At 41.2% G+C, this 12,888-nt stretch overlaps 1 protein-coding gene across 3 annotated transcripts in view; it reads right to left on the bottom strand.

Annotated features, from left to right (window-relative positions):
- Nucleotides 1-12,888, bottom strand: part of vps8 (VPS8 subunit of CORVET complex) — a 327,260-nt gene that overhangs the window by 146,062 nt on the left and 168,310 nt on the right. For all 3 annotated transcript variants that reach the window (XM_007907675.1, XM_042336096.1, XM_042336095.1), the window contains 3 exons: nucleotides 12,719-12,808; nucleotides 8,106-8,145; nucleotides 7,239-7,342 (listed from right to left, as the gene is read on the bottom strand). In XM_007907675.1, the coding sequence (XP_007905866.1) occupies nucleotides 7,239-7,342; nucleotides 8,106-8,145; nucleotides 12,719-12,808 (234 nt within the window). The remainder of the gene's footprint in view (nucleotides 1-7,238; nucleotides 7,343-8,105; nucleotides 8,146-12,718; nucleotides 12,809-12,888) is intronic.

Here is a 12,888-nt window from a genome sequence, read left to right on the forward strand (position 1 = left end):
TGCTCCAAGGAGAATAATCCTAGCCTCTCCTGATAACTGAAGTTCCTCATTCCTGGTAGCATCCTGGTAAATCTCCTTTGCACCCTCTCCAATGCCTTGACATCCTTCCTAAAGTGTGGGGCCCAGAACTGAACACAGTCTCTGGCTGAGGACTAACCAGTGTTTTATAAAGGTTCATCATAACTTCTTGACTTTTATATTCTCTGCCCCTATTTATAAAGCCTAGTATTCCGTATGCTTTTTTAACAGCTTTATCTACCTGTCCTGCCACCTTCAAATATTTAGGTATATGACCCCCAGGTCTCTCTGTTCCTTCACCCCCTTTAAGATTGTACCATCGGCTTATATTGCTCTCCTCATTCTTCCTCCCAAAATGCATCACTTTGCACTTCTCCACATTAAACTTCATCTGCCACCTGTCGGCCCATTTTACCAGTCTGGCTATGTCCCTTTGCAGTCTGATACTATCCTCCTCACTGTTTACTGCTTTTCCAAGCTTATACATCGTATACATGATACACATGCTTATACATGATACATCTGCAAATTTGGAAATTGTACTCCCTATACCCAAGTCCAGGTCATTTATATAGATCAAAAACAGCAGTGGTCCCAATACTGACCCCTGGGGGTCACCACTGCAGACTTCCTCCAGTCAGAAAAACAACCATTCACCACCACTCTCTGCTTTCTGTCTCCCAGCCAGTTCAGTATCCAGGCTGCCACTGACCCTTTAATACCGTGGGCTTCTATTTTGCGTACAAGTCTCTTATGTCACTTTATCAAATGCCTTTTGAAAATCCATATAAACTACATCAACTGCACTACCTTCAACCACCCTCTCTCTGTTACTTCATCAAAAAACACTACCAGGTTTGTAAGACATGATTTACCTTTAACAAACCCATGTTGGCTGTTCTTTATTAATCCATATTTTTCTAAGTGAAAATTTTGTCCCGGATTATAGTCTCTAGAAGTTTACCCACTACTGACGTTAGGCTGACTGGCCTGTATTTCCTGGGTTTATCCTTCTGCGCCTTTTGGTACAGGGGAGTAACACATGCAACCCTCCAGTCCTCTGGCACCACCCCCGTGTCCAAGGTGGATTGAAAGATTGTGGCCAGAACCTCCGCTGTTTCCACTCTTACTTCCCTCAGTAACCTACGATCCATCCCATCCGGACCGTGTGACTTACCTACCTTGAGCTCCATCAACCTTTTTAGTACCACCTCTCGGTTTATTCTTATCTTATCCAATTTCTCTACCCTCTCCTCCGATACTGTGACATTGGCTACATCCTCTTCTATTGTGAAGACAGATGCAAAGTACTCATTTAGTATGTCAGCCATGCCCTTCTGCTGATGTACTGTTAAATTCAGTTCAATGAAAAACTGAAACCTAGTTAAAATGATTAAACCAGGCAAGTACAATTGGAAAAGTACAATTGAAAAAGTTAAGTTCCTTTTGTTTTTGTACATAAAAAAAACTTCATGGTGAGGTTTTCAAAGCCATGAATGAAATAAAGAAGATAATGGGATGTTATGGCATTTCTTATCCAAATATGGGAATGTTCTGCTTGAATATCACTTCTATGGACAGACTGCAGCCGTGCTGAATATAGTTTTACCATCATTCTTCCTCATTTTATTGAGTTTAGATCCATCCTCAGTGGATCCTCCTCACACAATCAAGCCCAGACTTGCAGTGAGACTAGCAGTGTGCTAATATGGAAATGTATGAGAGGGGGTCTGCAGCCCAGGCTGCATAAAAGCTGTATCCAGCCCCAGGCAACCCCTCTTCCCCTCACCCTACTCAGGGAGCAATTGAACACGGCCTATGTCGTTGTGATACATGGCTAAGCCAGCTCTGCTATGGATTCAGTGACACATACACCATTAGCGACATCAAGCACTCACAGGTTATGCACATCAACATGAAGAAAACCAAGGGCGAAGCTCCTTTGCTGTTACCTCAGCTTAAACTCAGAAGAGACCTCCTCTACACTGAATCATTGTGAATTTTTCTATTCCTAATTCTAGTCATAGAACCATAGGAATGTACGGCACAGAATACCATTTGGCTCATTATGTCTTGTGCAGGCAATGCTCTCAGTTCCTCTTGACTCCCCTTTCCCCATAACCCAGTAGCTGACTCTCGCCGAGGTATCTCTCTAATTCCCTCCTGAAGGCCAAAATGGATTCTGCCTCACTCCCGGCACCACTGAATACATTTCTCTGAGTGGGAAGATAGACCTTTCTTCATCTGCATGCTTCTAGCTTCTGGGATTGAGGAAGGACTCGGAGTGGAGGGAAGTGGAGTTTCAGAGTCACAATGCACAAGCTCATATCATTTGGTCAGAAAACAGAGACAGGCATTTCCATTATCTTGTCCACACTCTTTGACAGAAATTCCACTTGGGTCTACATTTCATCCAGTTTACATGTTTACTACATTTCATCCAGTAATTCAGGGTGTGCACAATTTGGCAAATTCTTAAATGCTGTACAGCCTGCATTTGGAAGCCAGTTTATTGTAGATTTGTTGTAAAAACCAAAAAAAAGCTTAAAAGTTCAATTTGTAAAAATCTGAAATGCTACACAAATGTAGCAAATCTAGCTCTAGGTGAAATTTCTCCCCATCTATTGGATAACCCAGAGGGTGACAGTAGCACTTCATGAAGAAACACAATATGTATGCTATTTTCAAGTTACTGTGAATTTTTGTTTCTGGTATGCATGTTTAAACAGCACATTAAAATATTTCTTATTCATTGAAATGTCTTTTTCCATCTAGTACCGTTGAAATTAGGAGCAGTTATTTATTTTCAAAGTGGTTTTGTGCAAACTAAAGAGTTAAAACCATTTATCTTTGCTTTAAGGTCACAACGAGCCTTTCACAGACATGATTATCAGTTAAGAGAAAGCATGGAATAAAATCATTTATGCCACTGGATATAAATGATCTCCCATATCGAGGTAATGATACACTGGCCCAAGCAGATGCAAAGGACACCATGATTCACCTTCAGGACAAAATCCACAGAAATCTTTTTAGAATTGCCAAACCTGTTTTTTACCTGAAAGGCTAGAATAACAATCAGTGGGCGGACTGGTGGTGTCACAGTCAGTCACCTTACTACTTGTTTATACAGCACTTACTCTGCGATTGCCAACTCCCAATTTCTACATTTCATTAATCACAACAGCATAGCACAAAGTAGAAATTGCCTGCTGAAAATTAGAGAGCAAAGCTCTCTCATCGTAAAGAGGAAAATAAGGACCAGAGGAATATACAGGACTGGAAAAGATTACTGCAGTCCATCTGGCCTGTTGCAAACTGAAAAAAGCCCTGCTCTACTCTATTGATAATACCTCTCCAATCAAATTATTTGCCAAACAACTCTCTAATTCAACCTTGAATCTGTGGTACGATCTGCCTCTCCAGGCAGACTATTCCACACATTCATCATTCTCTGTGTGAAGTCATTTTTCATAGAATTATACAGAACGGAAGGAGGCCATTCGGCCCATTGTGTGTGAAAAGACCTATCCAAATCAATCCCAGTCCCCCACTCTCTCCCCACAGTCCTGCAAACTTTTTTTCTAAATGTCTGTTCACCTTTCCTCTTCTGAGCTTGACCTCACGTCACCTTGTTGTAGATTTGTTTTTAACATGTTGATATTGTTAAAATTCAATTTATTGATATTCTTTGGGTAGCTATTTAATCGTCCTTTGCTGTAATCTCTTCAATGCCAAGATGGAGGAGATATGTGACAAACTAGGATTTTTTTTGATATATAAAACAAATCCTGTTTTAAAAACAAAATAATTCTCTCTCGAGTGAGAGAAGGCTTTCCAAAACTGATCCACTTTCAGCTGAGAACTCAACTGGCAATGGTGGGTAGATAGAAATGAGGAATGAGAAATAGGTCAAAGTCAGAAGAGTGCAGGGTATGGGCAGGAAACTGGGTTGGAGGAGACTCCGGAGGTAGAGAGGAGCAAGATTTTATAGTGATCCGAATGTCAGGTCATGGGAGACTAAGACACTGGGAAACAGTGCAGCTAGGCAAGGATAGTTCTTACCCTTCAATCTAAAACATTTTACTTCTTCCTGTAATTTATAATAATAATCCTTACATTTGATACAGGGCCTTTCACATTTGGAGTATGTTTCCAAGCGTTTCCCAAGAAGTACTGTAAAATGTGGCAACTGTAATTGTAGTGAATTTATTGTTCAGATGAATGTTGCCAAATGCCTGGTGTCAATACAAGCTGGCTGAGAAATTTACCATCACAGTCATTCACTGCACCCCACCCTGCCAGAAATTCACCATTTTTACAGCTGTAGGTAGCTCTCAGTAAGCAAAGTGAATGTCTCTGCAATTGAGTTCAAACATTAAGTATGTGGAAGGTGCAATGAACCAAAGCAGTGCAATTGAGTTGTTCAAGGTTAAACCTTTCCAGTCATCGCTAAAGGTGGCAGTTGGAAAGACCGAAACATTGCGAGAGGAACAAAGAACTTCCTCAAAAGGCAATCGATCAAATGAATCAGTGAATTCATACAAAGTGAGTGTGAGTGAGGTGGAAAGAGACAGCTGGCTTAGCTTAGTTTACTTCAACTGGAATCAGAATGAATCTGAAGAGTCACTTCAGAGATTTAAAGGGACGTTTTCTGGAGCTCTTGAAAAAAATACTAAAACAAGCAGCAAGCTCCTGTTTATTTCAATAGTTATTACACAATCATCAGGTGCCATTCACATTCAGTAACTTACAGCTGAACTGACTCCCTGCCTTCAGAGGCTGAGTTCTGCTTTTCTGAGTGACAGTCGGTCACAGCTTGCTGCTAATCCTATTACTGATTTAGTAAGGATATCTGAGGATCAATAAGGTTCTCTCCCATCTCCCTGAATGTACCAAACGGACTGACCACTGTTCTGATGATGAAAGCTACTATGTCCATTGCACATATTCTCTGGATTTGGTTTCAGCCATTCATTCCAGCTGATTTCATTTTAAATAATGCCTATTTATCTACTGTATATGTTTGAGGGCTGGTTTAGCCCTGAGCCTTACAGACTGAGGTCTGTGTTGTTAGCAGCTGCTCATCAGATAGGGCTACAATTTACCCTCATAGCCCTGTGCTAAAGGGAAACAAAAATAGCCAGACTCCCACTACTTAACACATCAATTTTTTTTCAATCTATCACTGAAAAGTGGAGAGTATTGATGAGGGTAGAATCAGTCTAATTCATGATGTCCCTCCAGTCAAATCCTCCACCGACACAGAGCTCTCACCTGAATAACCAGCAGGAGTTAGCAGGTGGCACCAAGCACACTTGCAACACCTTAATTAAAAAAAATAAAAACACATTGCTAGCAAGAAAGCTTGTTGATAAATAAAACATTTTCTGTTTAAATATCAAATCAGTCAATGAGCCCGAGGGAGCTGGGGTAATGTGTCACAGATTCAGTCAGTGACACAAGGAGGGACTGGGAGGGAGCTGGAGTAACATCAGTAGAGTTATAACAACAAATTACATTTGTATAGTTGGGAGGACATCCAACGTGCTGAACAGTCAGGGATTTGGACCCATGCTGGTTGGGATCAGAAGGTGTGGAGGGCAGGGAAGGTAGGGGTAATAGGGTGACCGAAGGGGAGGTCAAACTAGGAGGGTCTTGAGACGAACCTTGAAGGAGACAAGGCAGGGAGTTAGGTGAAGGGAATGTGAGTTCCAAAGAGTGGGGGAAAGAGGCTGAACGCCCAACCGCTGATGATGGGTGGGCTGGCCGGGGGATATGGAGCAGGCTGCTAAGTGGAGGGAGAGCGGACAGGTTGATATGGACTACAGAGATATAGTCAGTGACACATAGCGCTTGGCGAGAGGAGAGACTGAGCCTGGAGGAACATCCGTAGAGATATAGCCAGTGACGCAGGGTTCTGACTGGGAGGAGTTGCTGAGTCCGACATTATGAGGGAGCTGGATTAACATCAAAAGACACAATCAGTAACAGCAATACATAGGAGTCAACCTCCCCATCACTGCCAGGAACAAACAATTTTTTCATCAGCAAAATTATTTTTTACAAACTCAAATAGATAGAACCAAGAATGTTAATTTAAAAGTAGATTGGATTCAGTTTTTAATGAGTCTCGTTCATTTGAAAATTGGTAGCAGCAGATGTGGAGCAAATCTGTTAACCATCAGAAATTTATAACATGCTCGCCAACAGGCTCAGCTTGTTTATTCTTTGGGTAATACGGAGCACTAAGGTCCCAGGAAACCCTAAGATTAAAGTTGGTGTCACTATTGAACAGGCTGAGCTCTCATTGTTTGTGTATATAACACGAGGATCCATAACATTTCAACTTCCCCTCTACTTTAATTGTGCAGGGATTCAGCAACTTTCAGCATGGCTTGGAGACCCAAAGTGATCAGGAGCAGTCCTCTCCGTCCTAGTAGTGACACGGCCCAGACCGTCCCTTTGACCTGACTCAAAGTCTGGGGGAGAGGGAGAAACAGTTCAGGCTCATTTCAAATAGAACAGAACAGGAAAGTGCATGAAATAACACATCCAAAATGAGTGGAAAAGGCTCATTTTGTGATGCTCCTGTGCCCGACGGATTTCTGTTCACAGACTGAGATTGTAAACTGCCCACTAGGGTTAGATAGCAAAGGATGAATGGTGCTGTGGAACTATATTCTCGTTAATTCAGCAAGTTGGGGTCCAGCAGCTCAGTGAGAGAGCACTCGCCTTGTAAGTGAGAGACCTGGGTTCTATTCCCGGCAGGGCAAAATGTTGGGCAAGTTTCCTTACTCCACGCGCCTCTGTTTACCTAGCAGTAAGTAGGAACCCGATTGTTAGTCGGTTGGCGGATCGCTTTTCTGGGGATAATAATCCCTCAAGAAAAAAAACAATAATAATTTGGTCACTCAATCCAGGACTGTTTGTGGGACATTGCTGTGTGAAATTAGCTGCTGCGTTTCGCCCACAAATATACACTTTACAGTATATTTTGTGAAGTGCTTTGAGATGTCCAGAAGACATTAAGAGTACTATATCAAACGCAAAGATTATTATTATAAGTTCAGGATGGAAACTATGGCAAAATATAACTTAATATCCAAGATTATTTCTGGATAAAGGGTGCAGCGGTAAACTGCTATCTGTGAAGGAAACTCACCCTTTTTCCACTGGCAACGGAGCCCGCATATACATACAGCGCTCTCAGCACTAACCTCTCGCTGCTGCTGATTCAGGCTGTGTGAATTTCGTTGACACAAACCAATGGTTTCCTCCAACGTGCTTTCTGTAGCTTGTACCAGCTCTTCACTGTGCTCTCCTGGTGACAGCAACAAACTGATCAACTTTCAATCGTTAAGACCTTGCAAAAGCTAACAGTGGTTATGTACACCATATGAATGAGCTGTTACATTGGTTCCACATGACATACGCACACAATTCACCTCAGTGCATTGGGACGTCTTCCTGACGTGAAAGGCGCTATACAAATGTAATTTTGCATTGTATGTTGAACCACACTGTTGTAAACCATGCCAACCTTGCACAGTTGGTGAGGACAAGATTGGGCTTAGGTGAAATTCCCCTGATGTTGACAAGCTCACACACGAAGAAGTCACTTGGACCAGGTACCAAGGGCTCCATTGCCTGTGGATTCAGTCAGCAAAAGAACAGCCACAACAATAACCTGGTACTTAAACAGCTCTTCAGAATACAACAATGTCAATTGGCCAATCGCGACCACTCCAAATCATATGTGGAGTCCTGTAGCTCAGTGATTAGAGCGCTCGCCTTGCAAGCGAGACACCTGGGTTCAATTCCAGGCAGGACGAAACCTTGGGCAAGTTTCCTTACTCCACACGCCTAATAATAATCCCTTCAAAACAAAACAATAATAAATTGGTCATTTTCAATCCACGACTGTATGTGAGACACTGCTGTGTGCAATTGGCTGCTGCGTTTCGTCCACAAATATACGTTCAATTCACTTTATAGCATATTCTGTGAAGCGCTTTGAGACGTCTAGAAGATGTGAAAAGCGCTATATCAAATACAAGGATTATTATTATTATTATGTTTCTTACCTTCATTCTCTGTAAGTAAAGACAGCTTACGCTTCAAAATCTGAAAAACACAAGAGAAAAACTTTAATTGAATTAAGACTTTTTGGGATTGCCCAAGCTTTAATATTTATGTATTTGTTTCTTATTGTGCCACTGTCTGACCTGAGCCCTGTGCATGAGCAGCCTGGTGTTTCCAGACCTCACCGGGAGCTTTGTTGGTGGCTATCAGGAGGCAAAAGGTTCCGCTCTGAGACGCTACCGTACGTGGAAGGCACTATATAAGTGCAAGTTGTTGTTGTTTCCTGCTCTGTGGCACTGAGTGTTAATAATAATAATCTTAAGTGATACATCGCCTTTCACGTCAAGAGGCCGTCTCAAAGCACTTCACAGGATTTACTGTAACATGGAGCGATTGTATGTTTGGTGGGCAAATGCTCATACCGGTCGGTAAACTCTCACAAGTCATATCAGTAAGAGCCATCACATTTAATACGATTTATGTGAAGTACACGTTACAGGCAAACTTGCATAAATCGTATCGGCCGACTTAATACAACTTACTCAAAGTTAAGTTTGTCTTTTGTGATATGATGACGAGTCAAGACCTTATTTACCACGCTTATTTCAAACACAGCACTAAATACCTGCGGTACTTCATCAGTGCAGTCAGAAAGTGTGGCGATATGAGTTAATAGATGATTTGCATTAGTACAACAACAACTCGCATTTATATAGGGCCTTTCATGTGGAGTAGCATCCCTAGCGTCCCTAATTACCCTAGTATTTAGGTACCAAGAAACCGTTATGACTTAGCCATTTAGCCGACCTGTAAAATACAACTAGTGCAAAGAAATCTAAGTGTTTTTGTTAGGAAATTGAATGGAACTCGGGTGCATGTATGACTTAGGCAATAATATTTTTACGAGACGATACATGAATTTACCTGTATTCGGCAGCACCACACTGCGGGAATTAGGATTATCTTGGCTTCTTTTTAAGAAAGAACTTTTCATTGAGCAATTTATTTATAGCCCTTTAAGAAACTGGTGGGGAGAACGTCCACCCAGATCTAGATTTATTCAATTTATGGCACGTTTTTAAGAGTGTCCAGAACTGGACAAATCCTTAATTTTGAAGCCAGGTTTCTGATTTTTTTTTAGATGCAATTGGAGTTATGAAAATGCAGGTGGTGCAGTTTGGGCAACTTAAATACACATTCTCCTAATGACAGTAAAGAGCCACTTTCACCAGCTCTGTTCCATCTTTGGAAGCCTGGCAAATTCAAATATCCAGAATTGCATCTAATCCTTCTTCATACATAAATATTTAATACATATATTGATGTGTTTGCACATGGTTAACCCAAACTCCCCTGTTACACATGGGGTTTTAACCATACCTGCAAACTGGGAGGGGATGGATAGTAAAAATGAAAACGTTTACCCTGCTTTATTGCTGAACACCATAGAGACGTAGAAATGTGATGTGTGGAGGCCATTCAGACCATTTTTTATCAGGTTTCCTCCTCCAAGAAGCCATTTTTTGGAGGATAATGAACCAAAATCCTAATTCCATTCCCTGATCTTTCCCATTTCCCTCTAATGCTCTCTCTCTGCATGTGCTTGCTCTTTTTTGAATACCCCTACATCACCCCCCACCAGATCATTGCACATCCTGACAAGTCTCTGGGAGAAGTTCCTCCAACTCTATCCTGTTACTACCAGTCACAATCCTGAAATTACACCCTCTTGTCCTCAAATTCCTGATTAATGGGAAGAATTTTTTACGATTAATTCTCTCAAACCTTTTTATTACTTTAAAGACCTCGGTCATATCACCCTCAACCTTCTGTTTTAACAGTCCTACCTATCTAGCCTCTCTCACAGCTAGATCCTTTCCTCTCTGACAGTCTTGATAATGTGCCCACAAAACTGCACAGACCAGTCCAACTAAGGCCTAACCAATGTCTAAAACAGATTCATCATTTCTTCCTTACTTTTGTGGCTCAGTATGTGAATCCTAGTTTTCCTATTAATGTCTTCTCTCCTGGTAATCTCACTATATAAGAAACTGGGTACTTGTACCCCCAGACCCCTCACTTCTCTTGCTCCACTGAGAACATCCCTTTCCTCCTTGATCTACCCAGATCCCAATTCAGATGTAACAAAGTCAGATTTGTATAGCACCTTTACAACGTATGAGGCACTCCAAATCTGTGACACGGTACACACCATTTGTGGTTTAGTGGTTAGAGCACTCGCATCGTAAGCAAGAGGACCTGGGTTTGATTCCCAGGCGAGGCGAAACCTAGGCAAGTTTCCTTACTACACACACCTCTGTTTACCTAGCAGTAAGTAGGAACCCAGTTGTTAGTTGATTGGTGGATCACTTTCCCGAGTGAAAAAATCCTTTAAAATAATAATAATATGGTCACTCAATCCACGACTGTTTGTGAAACACTGCTGTGCGCAATTGGCTGCTACATTTTGCCCACAAAATATACACAGTTCACTTTGCAGTAGTAAGCGCTTTGAGAAGTATCAAAGACGTGATAAGGCGCTATATAATAATAATAATAATAATAATAATAATAATAATAATAATCCTTGCATTTGATATAGCGCTTTTCACGTCGGGAGGACGTCCCAAAGCGCTTCACAGAATATACTGTAAAGTGAATTGACTGTATATTTGTGGGCGAACGCGGCAGCCAATTGCGCACAGCAATGTCCCACAAACAGTCGTAGATTGAAAATGACCAATTTATTATTGTTTTGGGTTTTTGGAGGGATTATTATTAGGCTCTGTGTGGAGTAAGGAAACTTGCCCAAGGTTTCGCCCTGCCTGGAATTGAACCCAGGTGTCTTGCTTGCAAAGCAAGTGCTCTAACCACTGAGCTACAGGACTCCACAAATGCAATATCAAATGCAAGGATTATTATTATTATAATCCTATCACACAGGGTAGAATTCCGCTCCCTGTTCTTTATGTCAAGATGCACCACTTCTCATTATTCTATAGTGAACAAAATTGACACAAATCTGCCCACTCATTGACCTATCAATAACTGGGTGGAGCTTCCTGCTCTTAATTTAGAGCATTTTTGATGCCATACACATGAGCCGAAGCCACACTGCACAATCTCACAAACAAATCTCTGACAGGTATCTTTTCCTAACCAAATGGAGTCCTGTAGCTTAGGGGATAGAACACTCGCCTCGCAAGCGAGTGGACCTGAGTTCAATTCCCGGTAGGTCGAAAGTTTTCCAAGCAGTAAGTAGGAACCCGGTTGTTAGTCAATTGGCGGATTGCTTTTCCAGGGGTCATAATTCCTACAAAATAAATAAAAATTATTTGGTCACCCAATCCACGACTGTTTGTGGAACTGGCACAACTGGCTGCCATGTTTCACCCACAAAGTATACAGTCAATTCACTTTACAGTATATTCTGTAAAGCACTTTGAGACATCTCGAAGACGTGATAAGGAGCTATATCAAATGCAAGGATTCTTCTTCTTATTAAATACTGTCCTATACTTTTTACCAGAAAATCCTTTGGAGCACCTTCTTTTGCTCTATTTAAGCTGTTACAGTGCAGCCCAACAATGCTGGGGAACCGGGGCATGGTAACTGGTTTTACTGTGCTTGTACACAGCCATTATTAATAAAATGTGCTCAGTATATTTTATATCTATGTACAAGTCAAAATACTTCAACATGATAAAGTGCTAAATAAAAAGCAAGATTATTACTCTCATTATTAACGAGGGTTAATAAGCATTTGTCAAGATCAGAGTCAATAGAGACATGTTCTGCAAAGCCAGCAATTACTTATATACAATAGTGCTAACAAGTCCACTGGCTGCATTTATATAGATAAGTCACCCAAGAGCTGGTCTCAGGCGACAGATCCTTGTGGGCGCCCATTGCACATCATTGAGCACTGGAGTTGGGTAATGTGGACACAAAAACATTCAAAGCCCTGCTGCAATATTAATAAAATCAAAATATGATTTGAGTTTATTTTAATTAACAAGCCACCTCCTTACAGAACTATGAAAAGGCAAAAACAGGTATGATACCCTCATCATAAAATAAATCATTAACAACAAACATACAAACGTACAAACAACCAATAATAAATTGGTCATTTTCAATCTACGACTGTTTGTGGGACATTGCTGTGCGCAATTGGCTGCCGCGTTCGCCCACAAATATACAGTCAATTCACTTTACAGTGTGTTCTGTGAAGCGCTTTGGGACGTCCTCCCGACATGAAAAGCGCGATATCAAATGCAAGGATTATTATTATTATTGTTATATTTTGATTCTGGAAGGGAGAATAGTGTAAACAAAGATTAAATATTTCGAATTATCGTCCTTGCCTTGTGCACTAACCGCTTTGAATATTAGCTCCACATTTTGAGGAGGGGAGGCGGCAGTCGGTTCTGTGTGCTGTTTGGTTCAGTGCAATTTGACAATGCGCACTCATGAGTGGAAACCCCATTAAGCATGTGCTAAACATACTACCATTCAATAAATTAGGAACTACAAGCAGAGACTTGATGAGCCGAGTGGCATGTTTCTTTCTGTAACATTTTACAATGTACATATCAACATTTAAGGCTCATACCTCCAGCAAGACTTGAAAAGCTCCATGCACATCTCCCTTCTTTTCCAGCAGGTAGGCTGTGGCTTCATGAAGCTGATGTCTCTTTGTAATCTAAGTAGTAATAAATAGTGTTACTTCAGTAACAATCAGGTTAGATACTAAGACTTCTACATTGTTGTGTTACTCTATTG

The sequence above is a fragment of the Callorhinchus milii genome, unplaced genomic scaffold (genome assembly GCF_018977255.1).
Source record: "Callorhinchus milii isolate IMCB2004 unplaced genomic scaffold, IMCB_Cmil_1.0 Scaffold6, whole genome shotgun sequence".
NCBI lineage: Eukaryota > Metazoa > Chordata > Chondrichthyes > Chimaeriformes > Callorhinchidae > Callorhinchus > Callorhinchus milii.